This window comes from Mixophyes fleayi, chromosome 2, assembly GCF_038048845.1.
Source record: "Mixophyes fleayi isolate aMixFle1 chromosome 2, aMixFle1.hap1, whole genome shotgun sequence".
In the NCBI taxonomy this organism is placed as follows: Eukaryota; Metazoa; Chordata; class Amphibia; order Anura; family Limnodynastidae; genus Mixophyes; species Mixophyes fleayi.
Genome location: NC_134403.1, coordinates 6857424 through 6875625, shown reverse-complemented (window position 1 = coordinate 6875625; position 18202 = coordinate 6857424). Strand labels below are relative to the sequence as shown.

The window sequence follows — 18202 nt, the reverse complement described above, 5'->3', positions numbered from 1 at the left end:
GCACAGATCCACTAGATCACTAAGATAGCCTTATTTCATCTCACCCAATGACTGCTCTAGTTCAGTGTTTACCTGATCCTCAAGCCCATCCCCCTCCCCCAGCAGTCCAGGTTTTAAGGATGTCCGTGCTTGAATACAGGTGTATTAGTGCCTCAATCATTTTGAGTTAACTACCTGTGCACAAGCATCCATAGTACTGGATTTGGGAACCAATGTTCTACTTCTATTAACTCAAGTCTCCTGGCTCAGGCTACGAAGACCACAGACATCACTATTAGTATAATACAGCCACCTATTGTGTCTCTACAATCTATCACAAATTACACTCTGATGCTAAGTTAGAAAAGTGTGTGTGGGGGGGGGAGTGAGAAACAAGAGAAAGAATAAAAGGGGGAAAATAACAGTGAAGTGGGAGGGCAACATCAATTTTCAAATATATTAATATTGCTGGGACCTAATTGAAAAAAAAGTATTGTATCATCAATGTATCGCTTGTCATTTTAATAAAAATAATCCTCGTGACTTGTACTGAAAAGTGTGAAATATGTGTACCCTCCGAGTTCTACAAAACCTAGGCGTGGCCGGGTCGAGTGTTCTGCCCACCACACGTGTGTGGCGGCCGTCTTTAAATGTGCCCTGGGGCTGGGAGGGTTAATATCCGGCACTGAAGGGGTTAATTCACCGCCGTTAGGCACTGCTTGTATAACATAGTTATTAAAAAAGGTAAATAATAAAAATACATGTATTTAATATGTGGGGTGCAGCGCCGGAAGAGTAACACAGTGGATACAGCGACAGGGAGTGAAGAATGTATTTTTAAATGTAATGAATGAGTGTATTGAACGTATGGGCGCTGCGGCACAGGTAAGTAACTAGCGCGCAGCACCAGAACTGAACCCTTTCTGGAACGGAGAGTGTGTAAATGTATTTATTTTCATATTGTTCATGTCTTGCTTTTTGAGGTAATATGCCGTGTTGAAGGAAACTTTTTCTTTCATTTTTGTAAGAAAGGAAATCCCCCTTTTTTTATCAGAGTGACCAACACATCTCTTTAGCCTGATTACACAGCAAGGAGTCATTACCTTTCCAGCCTGTGTATTCTGTGCTGTTAAAAAGATAGGGGACTATTTGAATAATGTACCAGCAAGTAATTTGGAAAATCACAGATTGATGTGCATTCTGTAAAGTTTAAATTACGTTAAATCCAAGTTTTGAAAATATATTACATCCTGATGCTAAACATCGGATGTAATATCTCAGACTTTGTGGTGCCAGGTAGGATCAGGGGGTTGGGTTACCCTGTGCCAATATGTGTTTCATAAATTGAATATAAAGAGCTTTATTTTGTATTTTAGCTTTAGTATACCATGAGTACTTCTGGATGATCACCAGCATCTCCAACTATTGTGTAAAGGTCCTTATAAGGATCCTTGAGCAATAAACATCACTGCTTGAAGATTCTGTCTATGACTATTACCTGCTGAATCCTGTGACCAACAGAAAAGAGCTTACACTCTAATCCGTTCCCCCGGCTGTCCTGCATTGAACCCAGTGTCTCTGAGTCAACGCTCTGCCCTCTATCCAGCAGTCTGAATCAATAATAAGTGGTCAGGAGGTACCAGTCAGCCCGCAAAGAGGTACTGCAGCAGCTATACGAGCTACCCAGAAGTAAGCGGTTCTAGCTGCTGGTGAAGGAGTCTGATGGTGGCATCGAGATTCTCCTACAACTATTGCGCAGTTGGCATTCGCAGTCGGCGAGTGTCTGGTGGGAGGTGACACCAGTAGGAGGGGTCAGTAACAGTCGGTTACTGATGGTGAGAGAGAAACCCAGATAAATTGTGTAACGTCCCTTCTTCCTTTTTCCCAACAGACCGGATGGCAAAGTAAGCCCATCCCGTCACACCAGGGGTCCCAGATCTGGTCAAATCTATCTACCTGCATACAAGTTATATATAATATTTTTGATTGATGCTGTAATTCTTTCATTTTTTTAAAATTTAATTTCAAGGATGAACAACCCAACATTATAACAAATTGCACAGGTCACGAGAAATGAGAAATTGCATCAAAACAACAAGTTTGAACTGTGACTTCAATGGATTATTAAACAGGATTGTCATCAACTTGAGAGGAAGAGGGGCCCAGGCCCAGGCAGGAGAGATAATGAGATTGCATGTCTTTGTGAAAGAAAATGACTAATTATAGGGCTAATAGCCCTATAAATATTACTGTGTGTCGCCCAAGGTTCCCAGGTCCTGGTGAATGACTTAGTTATTAATGATTGATATAGTCATACACTCCATAGATACATTTACCATATTCTTTAAATATCTGCTGTAACAGATGGGGCAGATTTTCAACGCCTGTCCAGTTGGTGAAACAGATGAAGTGATGTATAAATTGAATAAATTTAGCTTGTTGCTCAGTAGTCCTGGGAGGAACGAGGGGAAGTCAATAGTATTTGGGGGAGAGTGGGAGGCTAATTTGAAGAATAGTGAGTATTAGGTCTTTCCATGCAGTCCAGTATCCCGTAGCTTTGGCAAGACCACCAAATATGTAGGAAAAAGCTGAGGATAACTCTGACACTTCAGCACCTCTGAGAAGTGTCCAATGTTATGTAACCAGGGTGGGACATAGTACCAACAATACAGCAATTTGTACATGTTTTCTTTAATATTAGCACAGATAGAGCTAGAGGACGTATGATCTCAGATTTCAGCTCAGTCTTCTTTATCAAGGAGACGGTCCTCTCCGGTGTCCGATTCCCAAGCAAGTTCATGGGGGTCTCTGGTGGAGGATCTAGGCAGGGAGAGTTGATTTAATATGACGGGTAAGATAGAAGTCTAGGATTTCTATTTTTAAGTATTCATTTTGTATCCCCAGAGCTCTCTATTTCCTCAAGAAAGACCAACAGATCCTGGTGCTGTGTGATGGTTAAAAGGACATTATCGGCGTACAATGTGTTTTATGTTCTAAGTTACCTGAATTGACACCTGGCCCAAGGGCTCGATGACTAGTGCAAAATTGAGGTGTAAAAGGATGCAGTTTTGCCTCGTTCTGATCGTGAGACCAAATGCGTTGGAGGTGAGGCCACTTGTCGACAACATGGCAAAAGAGGAACGGTCTAGCACCGACATGCCTGTAAGAAAAGTATTTCTAAAGTCTATATAAGAGAATGTCCGAAACATACATGGGCAGACAATCCGGTCAAACTAGTTCTCAATGTCAAGTGGTAGAAATAAAGCCTTGATTTGAGTTTTTTTATGGAGTGAATAAGGCCTAGAGTCTATCTATACATCTGATGTTGTCCGAGGTCTGGAACAAACCCAACCTGATGGTCGGATTAAAGAAGGAAGAAAAATGTTTTACCTGTTGCAAAGATTGTAGAAAAAATGTTTAGGTCATTTAGTAGAGAAAGGGGCCTGTAATGGGAATCAAGGGAAGGGTCCCTAAATGGCTTTGAGATCATGTCAGCACGTGTCGCGGAGTCAGAGTCTGCCCCTCTACGGGTCAGGTATATAGGTCTGAGAGTTTGGGCACCAGAATATCGGAAACTCTTTAGTAAGGAGTGAGGCCATCTGGGGTGGTTCAAAGATTTAATCGCCTGCTGGTTATAGATTACTTCCAGGATTTCTCTATTATACATTTTGCTGCTTTATTGGAACTCGGCTAAGTTGAGAAAACCTACGAGGCCGGACCATGGGTTCAGAGGGAATCTGGTTTGTTGTATATTTTGAATACTAGAAGGTTGAGATCTTGGGTCACATGAAATGTGGTAGATGTTCCACCTTCCATCACATTCTCACCAACACAGAGGGACGTAGACTAAATAATCTTATTTACCCATTTTCCTTAATTAAAGTGGACATAGAGGACTAAGCTAACCTTTTCATTTTCCACCAGGAATCTTTGTTTGGGGGTGAAGGGGGGGGGGGGGGGGTGTAGGTCACATTTTGACTCTCATCAGTTTCTGAAAGAGGAAGAGACGCTGGAAATAATTCATCCGATTCATCTGTGATGGTAACAGGTAATTATTATTTTCTGTAATGCGATGATTCAATGTAATGTGATAAACTGCACTGTTATTGCTTTTTCTCATTTAAAATAAAATATTGGTGATTATAAACCCTGCCTTCTTTTAGTCTTTATACCATTTAATGACAACTCCACTGTATATGAATGTGTTTCTATATCCGCAGATCCTCTCCCACACATTACTAACACGACGTATAATCAGCGCTGTGATATAAACGCAGCCGTATATCCCATATAAGAATTATCACCTTCTCCAGCCTGGATTATAGGCACAGTATCTTATATGTCTCCTGTACTGCTCTATGTCTTACATTCCTCCAGGGATTAGTATCCTGCAGCTGATCCATATCACAGTATAACTGTCACACCAGTGCATGGTGGGGAATGTGCTTATAAATACACTTCGCTTAATGTATTGTCTTATCCTACAACAATGGCCTCATGTTCAGTTAGATGTAGATCTGTTTTCATTGCATAAACCGTGCAGGTCTGTACTGCACACAGTTGCATCTGACATGTACGACTCCGGGCTGAGAACAGTCAGGTCCTTGTATATGGGACTAAGACAGGTCTGTCCGGATGTGCTGGGGACTGGTGCACACTGATGATGATTGGCAGCGTTATCTAGACACTTCTGATTGGCTTACTGCGTCTTGATCCCTCCCACTAATAAATAATTATTCATACTTCATGCAATAGCGCGGCAGCTGTCATACTTGCCAACTCTCCCAGAATGTACGGGAGACTGCCGAAATCCGGGTCGGTCTCCGGCAGGAGCAGGCAATTCTCCCGATTCCCGGCCCGCTCTACAAATTAAATGGAGGGGGCAGGGGGGAAGCTTAGTGGTGCCGTGTACGCGTCATTGTAGTCCCGCCCTCTATTTTATTGCCCAAAACTAGATGATCGTGTTTTTTGGGCCCCGCCCCCCCATACACACCTGCCTCCTGGAACACATTTTGTCAATGTTGCCAACTATGCTGTAATTTATGATGGCGCGGCGTCTGTTCCCATTACTTCTTTGATATTTCCGTGTGGACGGCGGTAGGAAAGAAGATTCCCATAAGATTAAGAGAAAAACAACAGATATCTGTATTTAATTATATTTACACACTAAACGTGGTGCAGACACTATTCTTTAATGTAGGTCACTTTATTACATTATTATATTGTGTACAATCAGGGCTATGCAACTACAACTGGGGCAATACTGTGGCATACGATGAACTGGGGCAGGGGCGTAGGAACAAAGATTTTTCATGGGGGGCAAAAGTCCAAGGACTACTATAGGGCTTGGAACCCCTTTTTCTCGCGTTTGGTGTCTTGTTTTACGAGAGTTGTAACAGTGACTGTAGATATACAAAGACTCCCAATCCTATGTTAAATTATGTCAGAGTTTCAGCGGTTGGCTAACCTCAGTTTCACTGTTTATTTCACCATAAAAATGTATTTAGACATTAGATAAATATTATTATTAATATTAACTACCAATTAGTACAATAGCTGTTAGAAAGAATTTTTCATTGTCATTAATCTAGTTTTTATTCAGATTCCGTTGACAGCACAAACTCATTTGATTGGGAGTATTTTAGAATCTATAGTCGCTGCGTTACTGGTTATGGGATGTGCTATAAATTTATATTGTTGTATCTCATGTTTGTTACTGGACGCACCGCACGGAATTCAGTGTAAAGGTAAAGTGAATAGTTGTTTATCATCAATACAAGTTATTTATTAAATGTTTATGAACAGAACACTTACAGTCTTTTAAATAAACAAATCAAGCTGTATTAAATCTATACAAAGACAATCTATATTAAAGAACATTTGGTAGTTATACTAAGACAATCTATCATTTAAAAACATTTCACAAGTTTAGAACAGATACTATGACTTCAGAAAGTAGCATGAAGGCTTCTCTGTAGAAGTTCATGGGGGGGGGGGGAGTAAAATACAGTCTTTACCCACTCAGCAAAAACCATGGGGACATGAACCAGGGACATCACTGTGTGACATAATGTGAACCGGGGTAATACTGAGGATCTACTGCTAATGTCTGGGTGCCAGATACCACAGGGCACCTTCAGAGATCTGGTGGGGCTCATGCCTCAACGGGTCGGAGTGGTTTTGGCTGCACGAGGGGGATCTACACAATATTAGACAGGTGGATTTAATTCAACATTGTGGCTGCTCAGTGTATAGAAGTCATGTCAGACTGGTAATAGAAGAAGTATCACACCCACCCACACACACAGTACAGCAGAAACTATTGCATAGTGTAACACACGCACCATACAGAGTGAAAGTGATTACACAATGCTGAGCTACTGTATAAATACCAGACTGCGAGCAGAGATATCTCACACACACACACTCACACACACTCACACACAATGGCCGGCAGCTCAGGGCCAGGTGAGTGATCTTATGCTACATATAATTATTACATGTATTTATAATCTGTACAGTCAGGATAGTATCTGTAGTAATCCTGGGGAGTAGGTGGCTTTTAAAAAAGTATTCAATTTATTTTTGGGATTGTGAGAAGTGTGTGATAAGAAGCCCTGTACTTATTGTACCATTATTCTGGTCTCCATACAGATATATTCTTCACTGCTCTTATATCTTATAAAGGATTTCTAGTAGTATATGGTCAGCTTTGTATGTTTTGCTTTGTCTGAGCACAGAATTCCTGCATGATGCAGCAGTGATGAGAGTACCATCATCTTCCCATGTAGGGTATTCCAGCCATGTACTCCATGTCTAATCTCTGCCTAGTGTCAGGGGTTATAGGGTCTGGGATGTGGCAAAGGGCTTCAGAGGGCAGGAAGGAGGGAAGACCCTCAGTGTTCAGTCTATTAATCTCCAGCTGAGTCTATGGAGTGAGGGCTGCACATTAATGATGGTGTGAGAGAGAGTGAACCCAGCTCAGTGTCGCCCTCTATTGTTTCAGGTAAGGAGAGGTTAGGTGGATTACACCTGTTGTCTCTTCTTGTGATGGTCAGATTCACCAACGTGATAGCAGGTAAGGAGACCCGGAAAATACTGACTCTGTAATTTACAGTATCCAGTGTACTGTGAGCCCAAAAATATACTAACCCCCTTATATACAGTATCCACCGTGTACTGTGACCGCCAGAATATACTACCCCCTTATATAGAGTACCCACAGAGTACTGTGACCCCCAGAATATACTAACCCCCTTATATACAGTATCCACCGTGTACTGTGACCGCCAGAATATACTAGCCCCTTATATACAGTATCCACCGTGTACTGTGACCCCCAGAATATACTAGCCCCTTATATAGAGTACCCACAGAGTACTGTGACCCCCAAAATATACTAACCCCCCCAATTCTATACAATATTAACAGTGCACTGTGAGCTTTGAAAGTAATACGCAGTGTTATATAATTACATATTAGTAAAAGGGCTGAGCCCAGTCTGAGTATCCAGATAGAACAACTTCCTGCCACAGTCTGACTTCTTATTCAGAGCAATATCTGACTTTACATGAATATAATATATATAGTTCCCAGCAGGGCATAGATCTGACATACAGCCCTGTCCCTCTATGTACTATGTGACTCCCCCAATATCAGCAACCACAGAACAAGAACAGATACTAGGATAGAAGCATTTTCATAATGAGTAAAGGTTGTATACTAATTATACCATGAATTGACCTTTTAAGCTACATTTAAACATTATAACAATTCCAACAAGCCGTGTTTTAGGATAAAGCTGAATTTAATAACATATTGCACAACAACAATTGTGTGACGTCATTTTGAAACTGTCAGTTGTACAGAGGAGGCTAATCCTACTCTACGTTACACACATATGTAGAAGTAGGACAGTCATTCCCTTCATCCTGGGACTCATCGCTATGAGAAGTCACATAGGTAAAGCTTTGCATGCATTGGTAGAATTGTTTACATCTGTGTTTTATAACGCTGATGTTTGTGGTGGTAGAATGTATAACGAGCAGGTCACTTTATAGGACAATCTCCTAATAACTATTACACAGCGCTGTACACAGAACATGTAATCATATTACCATTACCACCTCTTATCGCTTGTCCTGAATGTTCATCTGTTTTCTTTTTATTATTTATACTGTACTAACACAATGCCAGAAATACCAGGAGCCTTTTCTGTATCCTAAATAATCATTTTAGTTATTATACGGAGATATTTATTGAGCCGAATGCCCATCAATAACGCTTATATACCATGTACTGATCTCTATCATTGCAGCTTCACATCGGCCAAAGATTCTCTATCCAGAAGACAACACGGTCATCACAAAGGAAGGTAAATCCTCCAGCGGAAAGATAGGCACAGTATTCCATACATTGAGAGGTGTATATTCCTTCGCTGACATTTAGAGAGGCTGCATCTTGCAGATCCTACACTAGTAAGGACACAATATATGAAAGAGCAATGGCGCCCCCTAGCAGTGGTGCTTAGATAAGCGCAGCTTCCAGTGATCGTTAAAATAAATGTAGTTCCAATTATCTCATGTTACCAAGATGAACACAATATAGTTACTAGAAGGATCCATTGTGATTAGTAGTTATGGTGAGATATAGAGAGTCTCTAGTAATAATACAAAGACATTTATGCAATAGTTTCCTAGCAGTGAGTTATACTGCAAGTATTGCCCCTAAATGCACATATGTACTAAAGACAATTCTGAAGTAAACACAAAGTCAGTTTTTATTTCAATAGAGAACGCACTGTGCGCTGCAGAAGTTTATATATAGCTAGTAACATAGGAAACTGTACAAATCCCCATTTCTCTGCCTATTACATTGGATAATGTTCTATATATGACATCATTGCCGTGCATCTATCCTGTAGTTACCTCAGTTTAGTAGGTGAGCAGATAGGACAGAGGTGACAATGACCGGCAATCAGTAACTGGCAGAGGGGCTCCGCTGTGACTCCCCTGGGGAGGGTGGGGATCAGTCTGTGCTCTGATTGGTTGCAGACGTTAAGATGTTTATTCTTTCCCCTCCCCAGGTGGTGAATGCACTATATCATGCACAGCAGAGACCAAATGGCCGCGGTTCCACCTGGTCTACTGGCTGGTAAATAACAGTTTCATTGAGGACGCTTACCCCGATGGACGGGTGACGGAAAAGGCCCAGAGGTGAGACGCTGCTCTCTGCATTCACCTTATTAATCCTTATATAGATAGTGAAGGCAGCAGAGTGTGACAGACACCCAGAGGGTCTTTATATGAGGATGGAAATCATTCTACTGTGTTGTTAAAGACTAAACCCCAGATAGGAACCTTGGAGGTAACATACACTGTTCAGTGTGACCCTGACATCGCCCTGCAGCTACATTACAGACAGCCGAAGCTCCTCCCACATATTAGGACAATGTTCTGAATGAATTCTGCAGGCATTTATTTTAGTTTGAATTCACTCACCCCTCCCCTTATATGAATCAACCGATCCACACGCTGCATTTCTGTAAAGCAAGTCTACAAAACTGTCAGTCCCTATTTGCCTGCATAGTAGGAAAAACAACTCCCCACAAACATGGCAACCAAGAGCAGCGAGAGTGAGCATGATGGACATATTATCCAAGTATAAACTCTCCAGTTAAATCATATATATCACTGGTCAGAGGGGGGCATGACAATGTGATTAGCATTATCCCGGCCAAAATCCAAACGCGATTGACATCACAGCGCAGCAGGGGCCATGACGATACATTGAATCAAGGCCCTGCCCACTTCAGGACGAAGTGAAGGAGGACCCCTGAGGGTGTCCTCCTCTGTCAGGAGCCCGGGAGGACTCCCCAAAATTTGGCGGCCTCCCAGACAATACGGGAGACTAGACAAGCATGCTCTAATTATCTATTTAAACCATAAAAAAAACAAGGACAGATCAGCAAATTATACATTCAATTTTTGGTCCTGGAATTGGGAGTGTTTACATATATTTATTAAAATGTCTTCCTGCACTGTGTATAGGTGGCAGGTCCTCTATCTGTACTGCAATCCAGTCATTTTAATGACTAGATGTAAAATCCCAACAGAGAAGAATAACGATGTTGCTGGACTGACCTCTTGTGTTTTCCCACAGGCTACAAAAAGATAACAAGCTCTATAACGTGACAAAACCTCTGGTGTTCACGACCACCCAGCCGGAAGACTTCACAAAAACATTCACCTGCGTGATCCAGGACCCGTCCGGGGTACACACCAAACACTTCAAACTTCTGCCAGAAGTCAGCAGAGAGATTAGCCCATGATTGACAAACTGGACCAAAATGCGTGAGGCTCAGCAACTAACGACCACCGATTATCGGAAACCAGATTGATAATCAATAAATTGACACTTGGCTGCATAGTTGTAATGTAATACTGATGGGAATGGACTGTCAAAAAGGCAGAATATATATATATATATATATATATATATATATATATATATATATATATATATATATATATATATATATATATATAAGCCAATAAGAATGGGGCCGCTGCTGCTTAACTACCAGGTACATGTCGCAATGGAATAAGTTACACAAGACTCTTACTCAGTGCGTTATAATCTCTTGGTTTACATCAATTGATCTGCAACCCTGGAACCGCTTCATCCGACGTAAAGGACTGAGACGCGTGTGCAACAATTCACTACGTTTCCATTGGTCTCACACCAGATACTTTTACACTAAAAGATTATATTATTAGTCATTAAAATGTGTGACCTGCACGCAGTGAATGCAGGCATTGTGTCACCTGAACCAGCATTTATTAGAAGAAAGTAACCTCTCAATAATAAGGTATAGAGGCATTCAGATTATATAGAAATAAGCCAGCGCTTGTTTGATCCCATGTTATATATGGTACCATCTGCACAGCAATATAAATGCACTATATGTGTATACACTATACATTATTGTGTGTATGTAGCACATATGTATCTGCCTCTAGTGTGTGCAGGTGGCACACGGATACACAGGACCATGTAACAATAAGCTGCACGAATTTGAAAGGATTCGATTAGCAACATAATAACATATCTTACAGCTGAAAACTATTCATCTTGAAAGTCATTGTAGTTGTTTGATTATTGTATAGTATTATAACTTATTATAGTGGATTACAATGGATTAAAATATGGTGTTAAATGAGCTTGTGTTTCAGTTGATTATTTATATAGCGCCACCACCTTCCGCAGTGCTGTACAGAGAACTCACTCACCTCAGTCCCTGCCCCATTGGAGCTTACAGGCTAATTTCCCTAACACACACACACATAGTATAGGGTCCTTTTATGTCAGCAGCCGATTAACCTACTGACATGTTTTTTTGGACTCTGGGTGGAAACTGGAGCCATGGGAGGAAACCCACACAAACACGGGGGAAACTGACAAACTTCCCGCAGATAAGATTAATGGTCGGGAACTGAACTCATGACCCCAGTGCTGCGAGTCAGCAATGCTAATCACTGTGCTACCGCACCAATGGACAGTCATTGAGTCAGTGGCTCAACTCCGTCTAACATAAATATTCTATGTAACGAGAGGTGCTCAATACATAAGTAGTAATACTTGTTACATATACTAGTTTATAAGATAATTCTTACCCGATAGAGAGGGTGAGTCTAACGCTTCTGACAAACACACTAAGGGCTATATTTACTAAGCTGCGGGTTTGAAAAAGTGGGGATGTTGCCTATAGCAACCAATCAGATTCTAGCTGTCATTTTGTAGAAAGCACTAAATAAATGACAGCTAGAATCTGATTGGTTGCTATAGGCAACATCCCCACTTTTTCAAACCCGCAGCTTAGTAAATTTAGCCCTATGTCTGTGTCACCAATCTCTAGTGCGTGCAGCACTTGTTCACCACCTCGGGATGGTGGGGCAGTAGAGAGAGAGCAGAACAAGAGGGCCGATCTGTCACTCCAGGGGCCGGCTGGGCTGCGGGGATTTGCCCCCCTGGCCAGTCACAGAGTGGGCTTGGACTGAGGTCACTGGGTCACCTGCATTTTTTCTTCCTTTAAAATGTTCCCAATAGGCTGCTGAGCCGTCCCGTCCCCCTGGGTTAGAATGTGCCGACCAGCCCCCGGTACACTCACCGATAGATCAACAAGAGCCAGGATAGCGCAGACTGCGTCAGAAGACGATGGGACAATATGGGAACGAGAGGGATTCATAACCAGTAACTCAGGCAGCTCACCATAAACTGGACACTGGGTTTTTTTTTTCCAGGATTTAAACACCGCAACATTGTCACCCGATCATAATTCCAGAGTACATACCTCATCTGCAAGACCAATAAGCCTCTGAGCTCAGAACTTGGTAACAACTAATGGTGATTAATCCAATAATTTACATTAGAGTCTGGATTCCGCCTGTATGGACATAACACCTTGAGGGCCGCAGGTTGGACAGGTCTGTTGTAGACCCTGTTGTGAAACTACAAGCCCCAGCATGCTTTGCAAGTAGACAACCAGTTGATAGCTGGAAGGGCATGCTGGGACAGTGGGACTTGTAGATTCACAACACCTGGAGGGCCGCAGGTTGGACAGGCCTGGTCTACAATGAGGACGATGAGATTATAAATTTGAGAAAGTCATAAATATATAAAGTATTATTTCATTATATTTGGCACTACTTGTTAAGCTATAATCTAAGATTGCCAATAGATAGATGATGGTATAAACAAAACAATGGTTTACTTTAATAAATATTTTTATGGCTTTGTTTCCGTACTTACCAGTGCAATTAAAACCTGTGTTATCCTTCTGTTATTGATGTAATAATCAGATGTGCGGAGCTGTAATAAGTATAGTCTACGAGCATTGTATCCTAATCGCTTCGTAAATTTGCATAACCGCTGGATATTTCGATTTTTGGCTTCTTCCCCAACAATAACATAGACGTTGACATAAGAACTGCTTGGCTCATCTAGTCTGCCCAGTTTTAAAACTATGGTAACCTCAAACCCCATTTTGTCCTTTAATCTTTGAAAGGATATCCTTATGTCTATCCCAAGCATGTTTAAACTACTCTAATGTACTAGCCTCTACCACCTCTGATGGAGGCTATTCCACTTACCCACTACCCTTTCTGTGAAGTAGTTATTCCTCAGATTCCCTCTGACCCTATTTCCCCCCAGTGTCAGTACATGTCCTCCTGTTCTAATACTTCTCTTCCCTCCAGTGTCAGTACATGTCCTCGTGTTCTAATACTTCTCTTCCCTCCAGTGTCAGTACATGTCCTCGTGTTCTAATACTTCTCTTCCCCCCCAGTGTCAGTACATGTCCTCGTGTTCTAATACTTCTCTTCCCCCCAGTGTCAGTGCATGTCCTCGTGTTCTAATACTTCTCTTCCCCCCAGTGTCAGTGCATTGTCCTCGTGTTCTAATACTTCTCTTCCCCCCAGTGTCAGTGCATGTCCTCGTCTTCTAATACTTCTCTTTCTTTGTAGAATGTTTCCCTCCTGCACCTTGTTATATCTGAAAGTTTCTATCATGTCCCCACTTTTCCCTTCTCTGCTACAAACTATACATATAAGATCTTTTAGTCTTTCCAGGTAAGTTTTGTGCTGTAGGCCATGCACCATTTTAGTTGCCCTTCTTTGTACAGTCTAATGTATTTATATCCTTCTGGAGATACGGCCTCCAGAACTGGACACAGTATCTAGATGAGGCCGCTCCAATGACCTATACAGTGGTATTATTACTTCTTTCTGCTACTGATTCCTCTCCCTATGTAACGAAGCATCTGATTTGCCTTCCTCATTGTTTTGTTACATTACTTACCTGAAATAGTGACTTCTAGATCCCTTTCCTCCTCAGTAGCTTTCATTATAGTGCCACTAATACTATATTTAGCCTTTGGGATTTTGAGACCCAAGTGCACGATTTTGCATTTTTTGGCATTAAACTGTAGTTGTCGCTCTCTTGACCATTCCTCTAGTCTACCTAGACAACCAATCATTTGTTTTACCCCTCCTGGGGTGTCTGCCCTGTTGCATATCTTTGTATCATCTATAAAGTCATACTTTCCATTCAATACCATTTGCAATGTCACCACTAAAGATATTAAAAAGCACTGGTCCAAGTACAGATCCATGATGTAATTAAAGCTCATATTTGGAGATATACTGAATAATGAAGGTTTGCTAATATTTACATGAACCACAGTCAACTGGAGATCTTAATTCACCAACCAAACATTCTCTAGCATTAAGCACAGACCAGATATAGTTAGTGCGGGAGACACAATAACATAATTATACATTATTGCTCTGTACTAATCATCCAAATATGGAGTGGTTATAACTCACAAAGAGAGAAACTGATGGTCACTATATAATTTTATCACACACTATATAGGACTTAGCTTATGCAGTCATGGCCAAAAGTTCTGAGAATGACACAAGTATTGGTTCTCACAGTTTGCTGCTTTAGTGTTTTTAGACCTTTTTGCCAGATGTGTATGTTATACTGAAGTAACATTACTAGCATTTCATAAGTGTCAAAGGCTTTTACTGACAATTACATTAAGTTCATGCAGTGTCAATATTTGCAGTGTTGACCCTTCTTTTTGAAGACCTCTGCAACTCGCCCTGGCATGTTGTCAATCATCTTCTGGGCCACATACTGACTGATGGCCGCCCATTCTTGTCTAATCAATGCCTGGAGTTTGTCAGAATTTGTGGGTTTGTTTGTCCACCCGCCTCTTGAGGATTGACCGCAAGTTCTCAATGGGATTAAGATCGGGCGAGTTTCCTGTCCAGGGACCCAAAATTTAGATGTTTCGATCTCCAAGCCACTTAGCCTGAGAAACCCCACACACGAATGGCCTCAGGATGCTTTACTGTTGGCATGACACAGGACTGATGGTAGCGCTCACCTTTCCTTCTCCAGACAAGTGTTTTTCCAGATGCCCCAAACAATCTGAAAGGGAATTCATCAGAGAAAATGACTTTACCCCAGTCCTCTGCAGTCCAATCCCTTTACCTTTTGCAGAATATCAGTCTGTCCCTGATGTTATTCCTGGAGAGAAGTGGCTTCTTTGCTGATCTTCTTGACACCAGGCCATCCTTCAAAAGTCCTTGCCTCACTGTGCGTGCAGATGCACTCACACCTGCCTGCTGCCATTCCTGAACAAGCTCTGCACTGGTGGTGCCCCGATCCCGCATTTGAATCAACTTTAGGAGTCGGCCCTGGTGCTTTGTGGACGTTCTTGGGCGCCCTGAAGCCTTTTCACAACTATTGAACCTCTCTCCTTGAAGTTCTTGATGATCCGATAAATGGTTGATTTAGGTGCAATCTTACTAGCAGCAATATCTTTGCCTGTGAAGCCTTCTTTGTGCGAAGCATTTATGACTGCACGTGTTTCCTTGCAGGTAACCATGGTTAACAGAGGAAGAACAATTATTTCAAGCACCACTCCTTTTAAAGCTTCCAATCTGTTATTATAATTCAATCAGCATGACAGAGTGATCTCCAGCCTTGTCCTCGCCAACACTCTCACCTATGTTAACGAGAAATTCACTGACCTGATGTCAGCTAGTCCTTTTGTGGCAGGGCTGAAATGCAGTGGAAATGTTTTTGGGATAGAGTTCATTGTCAAGGCAAAGAAGGATTTTGAAATGAATTGCAATTCATCTGATCACTCTTCTTGATATTCTGGAGTATATGCAAATTACCATCTTAAAAACTGAGGCAGCAGACTGTCAAAAATAATATTTGTGTCACTCAAAGCTTTTGACCATGACTGTACACTGAACTAGATAATTAGCAACCTCGCAGCCTGTTACCCAGACAGTAGACAAATTCACAAATAGTTTTCTAATGATAATGGGGGAATTTAACAATGTAACCCTCTTTCTGTTAAGTCCGGTAGTTTATCAGCTAAATCATTCAACTTTCTTCTTATTTCATAACATCTCAAACAATGCAAACAGTATCTAGAGAATGTAAACAATGGAGACTGCACTTTAGTTCCAGTGTACCCAGCTTTGATTGCAGACAGATCATATTGTAACAGATAAGAGTTTACAGAAAATGTTACATCACCCGACAGATACTGCGAGAATGGACAGGGCAGGTAAAGGATAACATACTGCATCACCCGACCAGTCTCTCGGGGGGTACAACTTGTGGAGACCAATGCCCCACACCCATCCCCCCCCCCCCCCCCCCCCATACGTTGTGGGATAGTCCTAAGACTCCTCTTATATGTAAATGTGGTTTTCGTATCCAAACCAAGTAGATCACGAGAAGCGTTTAGATTTGAAATCGGGGTGAAAGTACGCTCTGCCTCAGTGGTACTTGTTGTACGTAAACACACACAAACACCCTGCTGTATACACACAAGCATATGTACAATATAAGGGCACATACAAAAATAAATTAACTCTAAAACAGTATACTCATTAATAAATATGGTTGGTTTAACAAAATATTTCAGAATTATTTATTTTTTTAAATACATCAATCAGTATGTTCTTAATGCGTACTGTACATACAATAACATACTTATGCCCCCCCATATTTGCACACCCATGTGCTGTGCTGGTTAGTGGTACACATACATTTCAGAAGACTACGCTGTGTTCGTCGTCACTATTTGTAGGCTCTTACACCTGCCCTGGAGCTAGTGCAAATCATACAGCTAAATACAAGCGTTAAGATAAACCCAGGACTTGATTCGGCTGCATCTGGAACCTCCTTACTGTACCATGTCTACATTCGTCCACCCATTCACACCCCCCGTGCTGCCCTAGTCTCACTCCGCAGTGCAAATAACTCCACCTTTATAGAAATATACTAGAATGACACGATAGACCAAATACACTGTGACACCGTCTGTTGTGTTGCTGGAGACCGGCTGGACTTGCCTTGCCACCATCCCCTTTATCCCAAATAAACCCTCTAACCGCAGTAGGATCGGCTTTTGCTGCTGCCACCACTAGGCTCCTACACCGGCACCTAGAACCGCTTCCTTCTGGGTAATTCTCACTGGTAGTATATCCACTCGCTGGGCACCTGAACCCTGGCATCTTCCTTTAGATCAGGGTTGCTGTGGATGGTTCCCCCTGGACTATCATGAGCAGAGTATTGGTACCGGAACCTCAGAACAGCCGGATAACAGATTAGGTTGGTCTATTCTGTAGGTCACAAGAATTACTGCAGTAAGTAGGCATCAGAACAGGATCTTGAAGCAGTGATGTTTTATTAACTCAAGTGTCCTAATAAGGACAGTTACACGCCAGTTTCTGGTACTAGTGATCTTTCCAGAACTTACAGATGGTATACATGGTCAAACAGAGCTCCTTTTTATACAGATTCTGACAACTATTACCAGGGGTAACACCGCCTCATGATCCTAGATGGCTCTGCAAAGACTGATAAATCATATTCAATAATTACCATTAGGATGCACTATATCTTAACCGTGGAGCTAACGCAATTTAAGCTTTAACAAAACTTACATTAATCTATTATATCCTAATACTTGTATCCTGAGTTACATTGTTCAGACAGTTTCCTGGCTCTCTAACAAGACGTGACAACAGGTAACGGCCTCCTGCTGGGCTTTCAGGCTAAAGCACATTTTTGTCACTTCTCATGAAAAACGTATAATCAGCCTTAATGAGGATTTCCACAAACAAATGCCTACTACATCAGAACTCCGTACATTTCTAATACACAAAAACAACAATATCAAAATCAGTTCATTTGCAATGATATAATTTGGTGCCTGCACCACTAATTAAAATACATTTCTAACAAATTATTTGTAAGTGATCCAGCCACACACTCCAAAATTAAGTAATGTATAAATCCCTGGAGGGGGCAGAAGAGTTGATGTCTGTGACCACATTCAACCAGTCATAGACCGCCATCATCTGTGTGGTCCCAAGACGTAGATTAGAACAACTAATATCTAAGAGGTGCCCAGTCGCTTGCTCTGTTCCTTATATGGGAGGTTAGGGGGCAAATGTTGTTCACTTAAACTGACCCCCAATAGAAATTTTATAAGGACAATATAAAACAACACTTGGATTGTAATCAATGCAACAAAAGCGTTTCTCTGGCTACACAGGACACTGCAATGCATCAGGTCCATCAAATTAGCTCTGGACCCTGGGTTTGTTACGTCCTCGTATTCCAC

At 41.7% G+C, this 18202-nt stretch overlaps 1 protein-coding gene across 2 annotated transcripts; it reads left to right on the top strand.

The window, feature by feature from the left end:
* The first annotated feature begins 6360 nt into the window (after positions 1–6360).
* On the top strand, positions 6361–10474 carry IL18BP (interleukin 18 binding protein). Of its 2 annotated transcripts, XM_075198367.1 has the most exons (5): positions 6361–6447; positions 6986–7057; positions 8297–8353; positions 9065–9194; positions 10141–10474. In XM_075198367.1, the coding sequence occupies exons 1-5, from the start codon at positions 6426–6428 to the stop codon at positions 10307–10309; spliced, it is 450 nt and encodes a 149-aa protein (XP_075054468.1). In that variant the 5' UTR covers positions 6361–6425; the 3' UTR covers positions 10310–10474. The 2 variants fall into 2 exon arrangements, with proteins under 2 accessions (XP_075054468.1, XP_075054469.1); XM_075198368.1 differs by lacking the exon at positions 6986–7057 and having other exon boundaries at positions 6402–6447.
* Positions 10475–18202: the final 7728 nt, after the last annotated feature.